The sequence below is a fragment of the Hirundo rustica genome, chromosome 6 (assembly GCF_015227805.2).
Source record: "Hirundo rustica isolate bHirRus1 chromosome 6, bHirRus1.pri.v3, whole genome shotgun sequence".
NCBI lineage: Eukaryota > Metazoa > Chordata > Aves > Passeriformes > Hirundinidae > Hirundo > Hirundo rustica.
In genome coordinates this window covers 16,429,351-16,442,445 of record NC_053455.1, presented here as the reverse complement: position 1 = coordinate 16,442,445, position 13,095 = coordinate 16,429,351, and the positions used below count along the sequence as shown (strand labels likewise).

Here is a 13,095-nt window from a genome sequence, read left to right as displayed (position 1 = left end):
GATGAATCTGAGTGACTGAAACATCCCACCCTTGCATGGATAAGGTGCAGCAAATGGCACTTATTCCAAGGAAAAAAACCCAGCTTATTACTAACTTTACACTTACAGCTTAGCCCACAAAAGCTTTTAGCCTTTATCTCATTCCAGATGCTTAATAAAGGCAGATAGGTTGCTGTTCATGAGAAAAGACCCAATCCTCTCACATATATAGAAAAATTGCTATTGCAAAGAACAATCTAAATACAAGTTTCTCTCTCTCAAGCTGTAAAATTACTGACAAAGGCAATATATCTAAAGAAACATTCCTGAACAATACTGCCAAGATCCATGGAAATGCACAGTCTGAGAGCAGAGCTCACATATTTCAGAAGTCACAAAGCACCAACACAGAATGCTAGAATTACACTAATTTAAATGTGGGGTTTTTTTTTTTTCCCAACTTGCAAAAATCCCTCAAAGTATGTCTGTGAACACAGTGCAAATGCAAAATTCCCTGCAGTATGTTGTCTTTTCACACAGACAAGTATCAAAACACATTTAGCTGTACCTTGGAAGCTGTGAAGGTCACAACTGTTTTCCAAGAAAACCAAACTGCAAACAATAGTTTATGATGTAATTGTGGATTCTAGATACTCTCTCCAGGCACAGAAATTATTAGAAGTGCAATACTTAAACTATGTGTAAACCAGACACTAAGTATACTCATTTATGCTTTTCAAGACCTAAGTAGATGCTTCTCCTAGATTTAATGCATTGCAAAGCCATGAAGATAAAAACAAGCCAGGCCAACTACTCACTCAATCATTTATGACTTTAGAAACAAGAAAATACAGAGATAAGATAGGGTCACAAAAAAGGACACTATTTACATGTGTGATTCAACTTCCAAAGTAGCCCTCCTCTTGCTCAAAGGCACGTAACAAAGGATTCCTCAAAACCAGACCTCTTAAATGTAATTAACATGCAGTTATCAGGTATTTTTGTGTCTGTGACTACACATAAATGACATAAAACATACTTTTCCCCCCAAAAAACCAAGAAACTCAACACCACCTAAACTGGAAAGAGAGCACACATTCCATCCTATATTCCACCTCAACATTCATTTTGGGCAGAAACAGTATTTTAGCCCATAAAGTGAAATTTTCATATTATTAGCAAACAGATAATTACTGCTTCAAACACACGTTCCTTCCTGCTACTACCCAAAAGATTTCTTAGTTTAAAATCTCCTTTATATCAGACTGCCTTTCCACACATGCCTTCATCATGCACTACTTTCACTTGAGTCAACATGCTGGAAAAGTAGTGAGATCCACCAAATCACTTTTGTAGTTTCTGAACATGTGGAAAACAATTTCCTACAATGAACAAGTTAATCCCAAAAATCACGAGCATGCACCACTTGCAAATGTCTTTCACCAAGTCATTTCCCCCAGAAAGTGGAATCCTTTTATACTTTATTGCAAGGTGAATTGTGCTGAAAGTACATCTCCAGTTATTCCAGAGACAACTACTGTAAGAAAGCAGACTGGATTTGGGCAAAACTACCAGTATGTATGAATACAGATCTTCCTCTAGAACAACTACAGATAATTATCTTTGCACCCACAGGACTGTTAATAAGAAGCAACGATCTGTAAAACCACTTTCGTAATTAAAACCTGCCTATCATTACACATAAATACAGTAAAATATACAGATGTACCTAAACACCTGTGATTTTTTAGCTCTTGAAAACGGATATAGGGACTATCAGTAATATGACTTCTGTATTTAAAAATTCTGGTTTACCAGTACAATAATACCATCTGATCACTGCTCTACCAAGCACAAAAACTATTTTAACATATGTCCTATTTTCCCCTTCCACTCTCCACTTTCCTGAAAATTAAAGACCTTGAAGTCTAAATGCACATACCCAAAAGTAATCCTAACAATATTCTTTATTCTAAGAAGCTAAAGACACTGCATGATCTTGCTGGCAAAAAGAACACACCAATGAGAAAATGGGGAGAGAACAGAAGGAAATAGTGTTTGCTCACTCTATGGCGCAGTTTTGCAAGTTTTTTTGTTTGTTTTTATTAATGAACTCATTTATAATACAAAGGGAAAGAACTGGTGGCCTCCAGTGTGCACATTAGTACGTATTTTTTTAAACTGCAAAAGAGCGTCATATAAAGCAAGAAACACCACTTACCTGTCCCACCCCCACTCTCAAAACTTGGCCAACTCCATGTCCCAGCAAGGTTTCTTGGTAGCTATGACATCTCAAGCCTAGAACAGGCTGGACCCCAAGCAGTAAGTGCATTTTAGGAGGGGCTGAAATTGCAAAAAAATGTTATATACCTCTTTCATATCTTACACACTGTGAATGACAAAACCTGTAATTGAGTAGATTTTCACAGCACTTAATTCTGCAGGCTGGGAATGCTGTTTTCATTTTACTAATCATCATACAACAACGGGATCTAGTTTAGTGAGATATTGACATGCTGACCTAAAATTACCTATCTTATAAAATTAAACCCCAAACATACTAACCTCCAGTTCTCAGAAAAGCCCATCAATATAAGCACATTTTTATAAAGCTTATGAGAAAGCTAACCTTCCTGAAGAAGAAGAGAAGAATATGGTTCAAAACATTAATGCCAAAGGTTACCTACTTTCTATTTCTGGTTTTAGCCCCAAAGGGCAACAGTTATTTTACCTACCAAAGAAAGCAAAATGATTGAAGCAAGTATCTTCCATGACTACAGAATTTATCTTTTTTAAACACATGTAAAGTCTCTCTAATAAAGCCAGAACTCTGAAGAATCAGCATATTCTCGTCGACAGTATGAATTATAACTGAAAAACTGACTTTAAATGTCAGCGACCTTTAATGACTGTAAATGGCTTATCTTGACAGTAAATGCCTTAAATAAAACACAGTGGCAGTTTTGAGTGAAGTCACTCAGCTTGTCAAGAAGCATAAGACACAATCTGTACAGTCTTGCAAAGTCACTTCTCTGAACTAGTCTGGCTGAGTTAATTGAGATGAGAGCACTGTAAGGTGCCATTTTGGTTAATACACAGTCTGCCATGGAAAGGCCTCATTATAGCTCCCTTTTTTTCCATGATGGAGGTAAGAGTTTTTCTTTTCTTTTCCTTCACAGCAGAGAGAAAAGAACAGAACAACTCAGTTATACACACAAGAGTTGCAGGATATCATGGGACATCACCTACTCAGGGAGTTTACTTTTATTCTGCCAAGTGAAACTTCCCAGAAAGACATCTCTTTTGTCAATGGTCCAAGTGAGACAAACTACAGTCAAGAGCAGAGGCATTAACAGCCTTTATTATGCATCTACTAAGAACCTGAGACTCCTCCATGGCTTCCAATAAACTACCATGAGGCATCCCAGAGTCTTTTCAATTAATGACTTCTAAAAGAAGAAACCACTTATTATGTACACATATAAGGTTAGTGAGCACTGAGATCCCAGAAGAGCTAAACCAATGAATGCCAGGAACTAGAGAGAACTGTACATCCTTCATGAACTAACAACCCCTCCACACACACAAAGTACTGTAATACCAGCTACAGGAATTCACAATCTTAAACCACACACAAAGGAAGAAAGCCCTTAGGAATTAATTATACAAGTGAAATCAACAAAATCAGTCTTTTAATTCAGTTCTCAGAGCATTATTTATTCTGTGTAAAGAAACGGGAAGGAATAGTATCATATATTTCACACACAGACTGTAGGAATGGGGGGTGAAATGAAACTAGAGTGCAGAGATTACAGAAAAGTGCAACCTGGCCTATTGCTCTATGAATAAATAAATGCCAGGTAAGTAAGGCTGAAACCTTGGGTTACAGCTACACTGCAAGAACTTGAAAAATCAATCAATCAATCAATCAATCAACCAAGCCTTTTAAACTCCTAGAAACGCAATGGACACATAACTTGTGAGTCTTTTTTAATTCCCTCAAAACTGAAAATTGATCAACAATGTCAAATTATTTCTGACAGATTTTTACATATAAACTCAGGGAGTTCTCCCTCCTTTCTAGAGAGCTGTACAGTGAAAGTACTAGGAAATGCAGTATAGCACACAGTGTATTATCTTTCTTGTGTGCTGTCATTCTGGGATCCTCAAAGCTGTGGAAACCCTTCAACAATTCCAAATATTAATCTAACTTTGAAATGCAATGTTAATTATTCTGGCTCAAAAACATATATGAAGTACACTTTATTCTCAACCATGGAGAACAGCAGTGAAGATAAGTTCAAAAATCTTCAGTCACACAACAAATCAAAATCAGATCTGAGCCTTTATTTCAACTGTAAACTGCAACTAACAAGTCTGGCAACAACACAAAACTTTGACATTCTACCTTAAACCTACCCTACATCTATTAACCTAACACAAGTTGCAAGAGACAGAAAAAAGGAAACTCATCAGTCTCTAGTCCCAGTAAAGTTATCTCGGAATGTCTGGCAAACACACCCTAAGTGATTTTGCAGGATCAGGCCCTCTTTTTCCCTACCCAGTTTCTTCTTTGAAGCTCAAGATCCCTCTAAAAATCAGCCACTGTCACCAAGACTCCTGAAAAATTCTTCCCCTTCTCCTCAAGTCACAATGTATAATCTTCAGAAATTTGCTTCTAGCAACCTTTGCAAAGAGGGTAAGACATTTTTCAGACAACAGTCATACTGGATGCTCCAGTTGAGACCCCTTAACTGACTCTTTTTCAACATCCTGTCCAAGTCAGATCTGCAAACTTCTTCAAACTGGCAAAATGATTAAGGCCTTCTGACTGTTTCAGATAAGCAACTGTGACTTTGTTAATCAAGGACACACGTACAGACGTGAACCGTTTGGTTCACCTGGGCATAAGCTGGGGCCTAGTACTACTGAAGATGCCTGAGGTGTTTCACCTGACAGATTAAAGCTCCAAGAGGGTGGATTAAGTAGTATCAGTATTCAGATAACTGAGTGTGGTGGAGGAAAAGTTGTGACACCTAGTTTTGACATTTATTAGCTCTAGGAGCTTGCAAAAGGAATTTTCACTCTCCTTTGCTATATATTTTCCATGAAATTATAGGATACATGCTGAGAGTCAAACTGCAGATAAATATGATTAAAGTAATCAGTAACATCTAACGCTTGATCCATTTCTCCTGATCGGGCAGGCCCTACAAACACAGTGACTACCCAATTACTAAACTCTGGGAGAAATAATGATAATTAACTCCTACAAACCAAAGTACATGTAACACTTAGCTGAGTTAGCTGAAAACTCCCCTTACAGAGATGTGCCACCAACTTCTAACACCGTCCGGAAAGCTCATGGGCTGGTGCAGAACACCCAAGACATTAGTAAGCTATGTAAAGCATCAAATAATCTCTTTACATTTGCAGTAAAACGTATTTCATGAAAAACTGGTAATTCCTAGCACCGTTATTTAGGGATTTATTAAGACAAACTAAGAAAACACTGAAGTATCTAAAGTGGTCTTATGTTCTTAATCTGTAGTTTCCAAACAGCTAATTTAGTTTACTTCAAAATTAGCAACAGCTACACCATGGTAGGAGGTTATATTGTGAAACTTAGGCAAAGTGATTTTTTTCATGGTAACATGACAAAAGATATCCCTAAATCTAGTGACTGAAAAGTCCCAAAATACAAAAACAACAATCCTCAAAACTCCTATTAAAATCAAAAACAAAGAGTACTGTTCATTCCAAAGAACCTCATCCAGTATTCTACACGTTTGCTCCATCTAAATAAGTTATAGAGAATCTAGTCCAAATCCAGAAATTAAAGAACAGGTATTTGACAACTCAGTACTCAAACCCATGCCTTTTCTGTCACACTCCACAATCACTTACAGAATCACAGAAGTGAAGGTTCCACCGAAGCACCTCATTCTTTCTAGGAATAATCACTTGATTGTCTTTGCCCAAGCAGAAGCAAGAGACTATGAATTTTTGAAACTTACCTGTAACATGCCAACTATTTCCACCTTATTAAAAAAGATGAAAGAATGAAGTGTTGATAGCATATTTTCCTCAAAAACTGAGGGAGTGGGTAGGACCATATCTTGAATATACTGTACTCTGTATGTCTGATGTATTTTTTGCTTCAGCTCTGGATCAGATATAGGTATCACCTCTTTAAATTTTGCTGTTTTAGTCAGAAATTCCCTGTGTTTCCGTGACTGTGATAAAGACGGATCATATTCTAGGCATCCAATTACATCCATTATACATTCCTCGGAAAACATGACTTCAAAAAGTGCAGTTCTGTTCAAAAGGAAAATTCCCTTAATAATTTCGTATAAGTGGTGTAGTCCTTCAATGTTTTCCAAGTCTTCGCACACATGAAAAATTTCTAAGAGCTTCTTAATATAACCCTCATTTTCCAGTGCTAGCGCGAGCTTTTCACGACGTAACGGTGAAGGCAGTGAAGATGCCACAAGTTCTGCGATTTCTTCTAGTCGGCTGAGTTCACAGGATGGCAATTCTAGACCTGGTGATGACATATCATCAAAGCGTTCCTCCTCAGATTCATCAACAAGATCCTGAGTAATATCAACAGAAGGGTCTTTGCCTTGAACCTGCAAAATAACGTGTCAAAAAGCTGAGTTTAACTTTACTGTTACTTGAATGCTTTTTAAAAAATACCATTTAAGTATCACACATTTTTTTCTTTGTATGGGCAAAATAGAAATGCAAATCTAGTCTGACATTGAGTATAACTGGTTTGGAAAATAAAAGAGATAATGAGAAGATTTCTTCAAATAGAAAGCTTTATAGATCTGTTTCTACATTAGACATTTAACTTTATTTATTTTCTAACAATGGGAGGAAGAATAAGGAAAAAAACTACATTTTCTCAGTACTTCAAATAAATAAATTCACAGTTATTAATATGGATGGCAACTTCTTAATAGACTACTGAACTGTTTGTTTCCAGTCTTTACTCTCTGCAGACAGATTTTCAAATGCAAATCAGTGTTACATTATTCTAGTGATAGCTTTAAACACTTATCTATAGGCTATTAACTGCTCTTGATGCTTTTCAAAGCTTCCACTACCTCAAACTGAGGAGAGAGGCCAGTCTTGATAATTTATCTGTTGTTTTCAGTTCTGGAGAGCTGCTAGTCAAAATCTGTTACTGTGCACTCTCTAAATACACAACAGAGACACATAATCTTACGAACAAAAAAAGCTCCAACCAACACTGACAGAAGAATAGTGGAAAACTGACTGACAGAAAAATAATGCACAGGACTTGCAAAGATCTCTCCAGAGATATGAGGAAACCGTGGAAAGTATGAATTAGTAAAAAAAGGCACAGATGCTTGGGCACCAGAGTGTATCAGCTTTAATGACATCTTAATTTTAGCATCTGCTTGGAGTCTGATGTGTCAAATTCAGAGAAGCACTGACGTGCAAAACAGAAGAAGGTACTTTTTTTTTTCATCTTGAAAATCGGCAAAAACCCACTGGGAGAAATAATGCTTCATTTCTAACAGCAAGCCAATACTCAGCACGCTGCTAAACCCCACATTTTGGTCTGCTTATACAGCGCCAACCACTTTCTCTATAAATGGTATCAGAGCTTTCCTTTTAGAAAAAGTTTTAATGACTGAGGAAGCTTAAGCCCTGTAAAGTACACTAGACACAATTACAATAGCATGGCCTCAAAACAGGAAGTAGAGACACTGGTTTCCTACAAAAATATTAGATCTTTACAAGAGGGTGAGGAAACTGGGCTTCTTATCTGGGTGTTTCCTAAGAACAAAACTTCCCCCTTTCCCCACTTTGTTTCTGTCCCCAGCTTTTGGGCCATTGACTGCTAAGGTTCTTGGAAATGTTTCTGTATTTATTTACACACGTGGTAAACTGCTGGGAAGACTCATTCTTAAAAAAAGGAATAATCTATACACATGTAATTGTGAAACCAGCTTTCTTTTGCTTTGTTTCTAAAATCAGTAAGAACAGACTTCAAGACATAGAGTGGGGAGAGCTAGATGTTTTTAGAGAACAGAAAGAGTTTAGAGAGAGATTTAGAGTAGTTTAGAGAAAACCCACATAATACAGCACAGAATTAAGAAAAGTTGCAATGTTTGGAAGGGAAGAAAAAGCCTGAATGAGAACTGAGAAAGTGAACTAGTATCAGTGAATATATTAAACTCTTCCGGGTCAATAGTTAATACCTGAATAAATATTATTCACAAACAACACTAATTCAGTGACTATACGGTCATCTGGTAGTGGTAAAATATATGTTAAAATATATACATGCTAAACATGTCCCTAAACCAGGACAATGCTACATATCCATTGTTTGATTTCTTAAAACATTCTCTTTAAGGTGATGATATAGGGCTGGAGCTATCTTCTACTATCAGATCAATCTTTCATAGCCTGGAAACATATACATGGAAAAAAGCTCTGAGAGAAACTCAATGTTCCCCTCACCTGAAACAGAAGAATGAGAAATGTAGAAAGAGAAATGTAAATAAAATACAGTTCTATCATATATACCACATATAAAATTACATATTGCAGTATATTCTGTAAGAAATACATTATAAAACTCACTAAGAGCTCACATACATTCTTCTCTCTACAATACAACTTCATCACTAATCTTTGCCCTTATGGCTGCCCTGAAAAGAGCTAATTATGACATTAATTGTTAGGAAACAATTGAGTATTTTGAGTTACACTTCCTTGGGCTAAAATAGAGCTAAAAAGTTACGTTGAGTAGAAAGACCTGAAAATGCTCTAAAAATGTACCCAAAACTTAGACTAGGTTTGTATGAAAATTCTGGAGGAAGGAAAAAGTTTTCAAATTTAAAAATGCAAAATTTGGGAGAGCTGGCTGAAACGGTAGTTTTTGCTTTCTATCTACTGTTGTTCAAATTCACCTCTCAGAACAGCCTGTAAGTTTTGAACACAAGCATTAAGATGAATTAGGTTGTCTCAATCTTACATTCATCAAACTTACCTGACATATTTTTTCCCATATTTCATCACAACCTGCTTTTTCTTGAAAGCTAAGTGCCAAATCATAATTTTCAGCTTCAGACCACACAATCAAGGTATCCTTTAAAAAGAGGAAGAGTATTTCAGGCAGTATATTTCAGACTTTATTAACCTAAATAGTGTTTAAAGAGTAAAATTTTAAAATAAAAACAGCCTAACACCTAATTATGACACGACAGTATTACAATAAAAATGCAACCATCACAATCCATAATTTTTTTATATGCTTATATTAAAAACATTCCTGCATAAATCAGAAGTTGTTCCAGAAAGATATAAAATGTTTTCATTCTTACTTTACGTAACTGTAATATTGTAAATCTCAAGAAAATGAACTTCTACCTCAATGCATTCTCTAATAAAATACAGTAACAAAAGCAATAGATTTTGCGGGGGTTTATGTTAGGGTTTTTTTAAATGTTTCAGTTGGACCACATAAAACTGTATTTTTTCTGTAGGATCAAAGTTACAATATATTTTTTTCATTTTTGTAGGCCCCAGGAGACACTCTGCTAATGCACAGAACAGCTGTTTACAAGCTAGTCTCAAGATGGCTACAAACTTCAAAGAAGAGAAACAGCACAGTTCACTGCCTGGGACTACACGCACCCACTACACTGAACCACGCACGAGAGTTTTACTTATTCCAAACTACAATTCTGGAAGGAAGTTTGGCCCTAGATTTCTAGAAATTACTTGAAACCATGGTTAGATATGTTCACGTCCCAGACACTGAAGCTCTCATCTACTTAGGAGGATAGTTCAAGAGTTTATCAGAGCCCTCATATTGCATGCAAAACCAATATATGACAGTGGAAGCTGATGCTGCAAACAGCAATGTCACGCACTGACAAGGTGTTTGATCAAGTAGCTCACAGAGAGTATACTAAATAACTCTTGGAATAACCAATCAGAAAATAAAACTAAATCATTAAAAGAAGAAAGTAAAATCAACGCTGTTTACATGTATTGAATGAAGTTTCGTTGTTAGTCTTTTGTCTTCCTGTAACAGCTGAAATATAGCCACAGTAAATACACATAGCTGCATGAAACTGCATTATTTCAGCCAAAGTGCTAAACCATGCATTCATTCACTAGGACAACAGACACAAGAATTTTTCTTATACATAAAATACAGAGTTTCTACTTCATTAAGAACAGATTTTGCTTAGAGTGATATTAAAATGAATACTGACAATAAAAAGAAACCTTACATTTAGATTTTTCTGTGCACTTACTAGAAAACACCTTAAACTAAACTATAATCTAAACAGCACAATCAGCCAGCTCCAATGGGATTGTCAAGCAATACAATATAATCAATTTGCCATTACCAGAGCAGCTATACTGCTTCAGAGGTACTAATGGCTTTACCTTGTAAATGGCAAATAGTTTACCTTTTCCTTTTCCAAAGGGTTGAGGAAGAGGTGGTACACAGAAGAAAGGGATTTAGGAAGACCACCTCCAAAATACAAAAGGAAGAAAAAAAAAATCATAATTAATAGTTTATTCTCTACAAGACAGGTCATGGAGCAAATTCTCTGGTAATAACAGATTGACAGCACCTGGTACTGCTGACTCCAATAGAGAAAAAAAAAATAAAAAAATTAGTTTACAAAAATCTGAAAAGTGAAGGTCCCAAAAAATAAAAGTTTTTTCTTTATCATCTTTTAAAACCAGTATGTACCTTACTGCATATTAAGTGTAGGTATCCGGTTCAAATTCTGATACATTTATTTCTCCACCTGTATTTCCACTGCAGTAATTTTCAAGGCCACTCTCTCCTTAGCTTCACACTGAGTAGTGCTTATTTAATTAAAAAACCCAAACAACCCTAACAACAAAATTTAAGTACACTCCAGCAGTACTTGCAACATTCCCATCTAATTACAATTCCATCCAGGTGAAACTGGTTAGATTTCTAAGTAAGTCATTTCCAAAAGACCAAAATGTATTTTCCTCTTGATAAACTAACACATGGGGCACAACTAACAAATGGGGAAACGACTAGAAGAACACTAGTATGGGCAGTGCTATTTACATTAACTGCTTAAGTTTAATAAACAAAAGCTCTAAGTCCCTGAACAAAATCCAGCAACAGATCAAGACAGAGAAAGGAAGGCAGGCAGAGAAAAATGAAAGGGAGATCAGAAAGTTAAACCTGTTTTTGCAAACTACAGTCACAGATGTAAAGACGTGTATTTGGCCACAGCATAGCAATTTTTCTCTTTAGTAAGATCATCTACTACTAAACATGAAAGTTCAAACCTCCACAGAGGCTGATTTTTTTTTAGTTATTTCTTCTTTGGAAAGCAAAACAAAAAATTGCTTAAAGAAATCATTTGAGCAGCTGAACCACCATGTTCCAGTTTGTTTTATCAGTATTGGCAAAGTGTTTTCCAACTGCCAACATTAAAATTTGAAATTATTAGTATCTGTTGTCATATTACACAAGGGCTTCATGTATTATGGTTCCTCAACAGAAATCTATCAGTTGCTACTCTCTGGATCTTTAGTAAACTGTATTTGCCTGTACAACCTTTCTTGCATCAAAGCACTTTTAATAAGACATGAAGCAAAAAGCACTTCACTCCGTTGTACAATATACAGTTTTGGCTAACTTTAACTATTAAATGCGGGCAGTTGTGATTATAATTTCATTCTGTTAATTCTACAAAGCTTATAATCATAAAAAAGAACAGTACAAGACTTACACATGTATGAAGAAATGACTGAAAGAAATTCTAGATGGAGTTAAAGATAAAAGAACACATCAATGACAGTCTACTTTCTGTTCATTTTACTGAAAGAAATCTTTGTACATGCTTGATCTGACATTTCCTCAGCCTAAGTTGAGCCCAATAACTAGTCTGGATCTCTCAGCTATGGAATTGGAGTATCTGTTGCTTTTAAATGTCAAACATTACTTCTTGAAACTCCAGAAAGCAACTAACATTTCTTAAGAATGCCTCCTCCATTCAAAGAGAAAACAGGAGTAAGGATAAATCTGCTTAGTAATAGTGTCTATTGGTTAGAGATGTAAGGAAGTAAGTCTTGCACATTACATCTTGATGAGCATAAAATCTTCAATTTTAATTTGATTCACAATAGCAGTTCTGGCTCAGCTGGATCAAAGACTGTTCTTGTTGCATTTCTTATCTAGTTCTTTTTAAACAATTAAAATGTGAAACAGCAGTATTAAATCATAGCTACACCATGTTAACTGTCACAAACCTGGACAAAGGTTTTACTATTGAAGGATTTTATACTGAGTTCTCTGCGAGAACCTCAACATTCCAGCTCCTCATATTCTCAAGATGCATCACAGTCCTTGGCAAGATCTTTTTTAAACAGGATGATAATCAGGAGCTATTTATGTGGAGTTCATGATCTTATTCAAAGATTAAAAAATCATTTGCTGCTTTGCAAAAACAATATTTTGACAGTAGTGCCAGTTGGATATGTCAGCACTATCTTAGCCCATACAAAATTTGCTGTCTCTTTAGGACCATTTATATGAATTTGCTTTCTGTTACAATAGTGCTCATTATGATTGCACACAAAATGAGGACTTTTTAAATTTAACCAAAAGTTCTGACTATGGCCTCATTTTAGGAGACCTATGTACTTAACATTCCCATAAGGAGGTATCAAACATTTCCATCAGTGGAGGATTTGTATACTCTAGTCCTAATAAGGGCACAACCCGAGGCAATTTGGAACACAACTGGTGATTCCTGTGCTGCTTCTCTCTCTGCTGGCTGCATCAAGGCCACATGAAGCAAGTTCTGGTTAGTTAGAGGTTCTCCAGAGGCACCACTGTGTGCTACAATTTTATTTCAGACATCACACCTCAAAAGCTAACTTGCAATAATTTAACCCAGGAAATAGCAGCAACTGCACTGAAGAATAGGGTTTAGTATCTACCCTATGACTTCTCATTTTTTTGAAACTATTGCCAAAAGGCTTCTGACTTACCTCAAGAGTAAAAAGTTTTTGATATACACTATCAGTCTAAAGCTCTTGTTACAGCACTCACTA

At 36.0% G+C, this 13,095-nt stretch overlaps 1 protein-coding gene across 1 annotated transcript in view; it reads right to left on the bottom strand.

Annotated features, from left to right (window-relative positions):
- Positions 1–13,095, bottom strand: part of PPP4R3A (protein phosphatase 4 regulatory subunit 3A) — a 42,450-nt gene that overhangs the window by 14,725 nt on the left and 14,630 nt on the right. Inside the window, exons 3-4 of the mRNA XM_040068819.2 lie at positions 9,017–9,115; positions 5,997–6,614 (exon numbers count right to left, since the gene is read on the bottom strand). Of these exons, the coding sequence (XP_039924753.1) occupies positions 5,997–6,614; positions 9,017–9,115 (717 nt within the window). The remainder of the gene's footprint in view (positions 1–5,996; positions 6,615–9,016; positions 9,116–13,095) is intronic.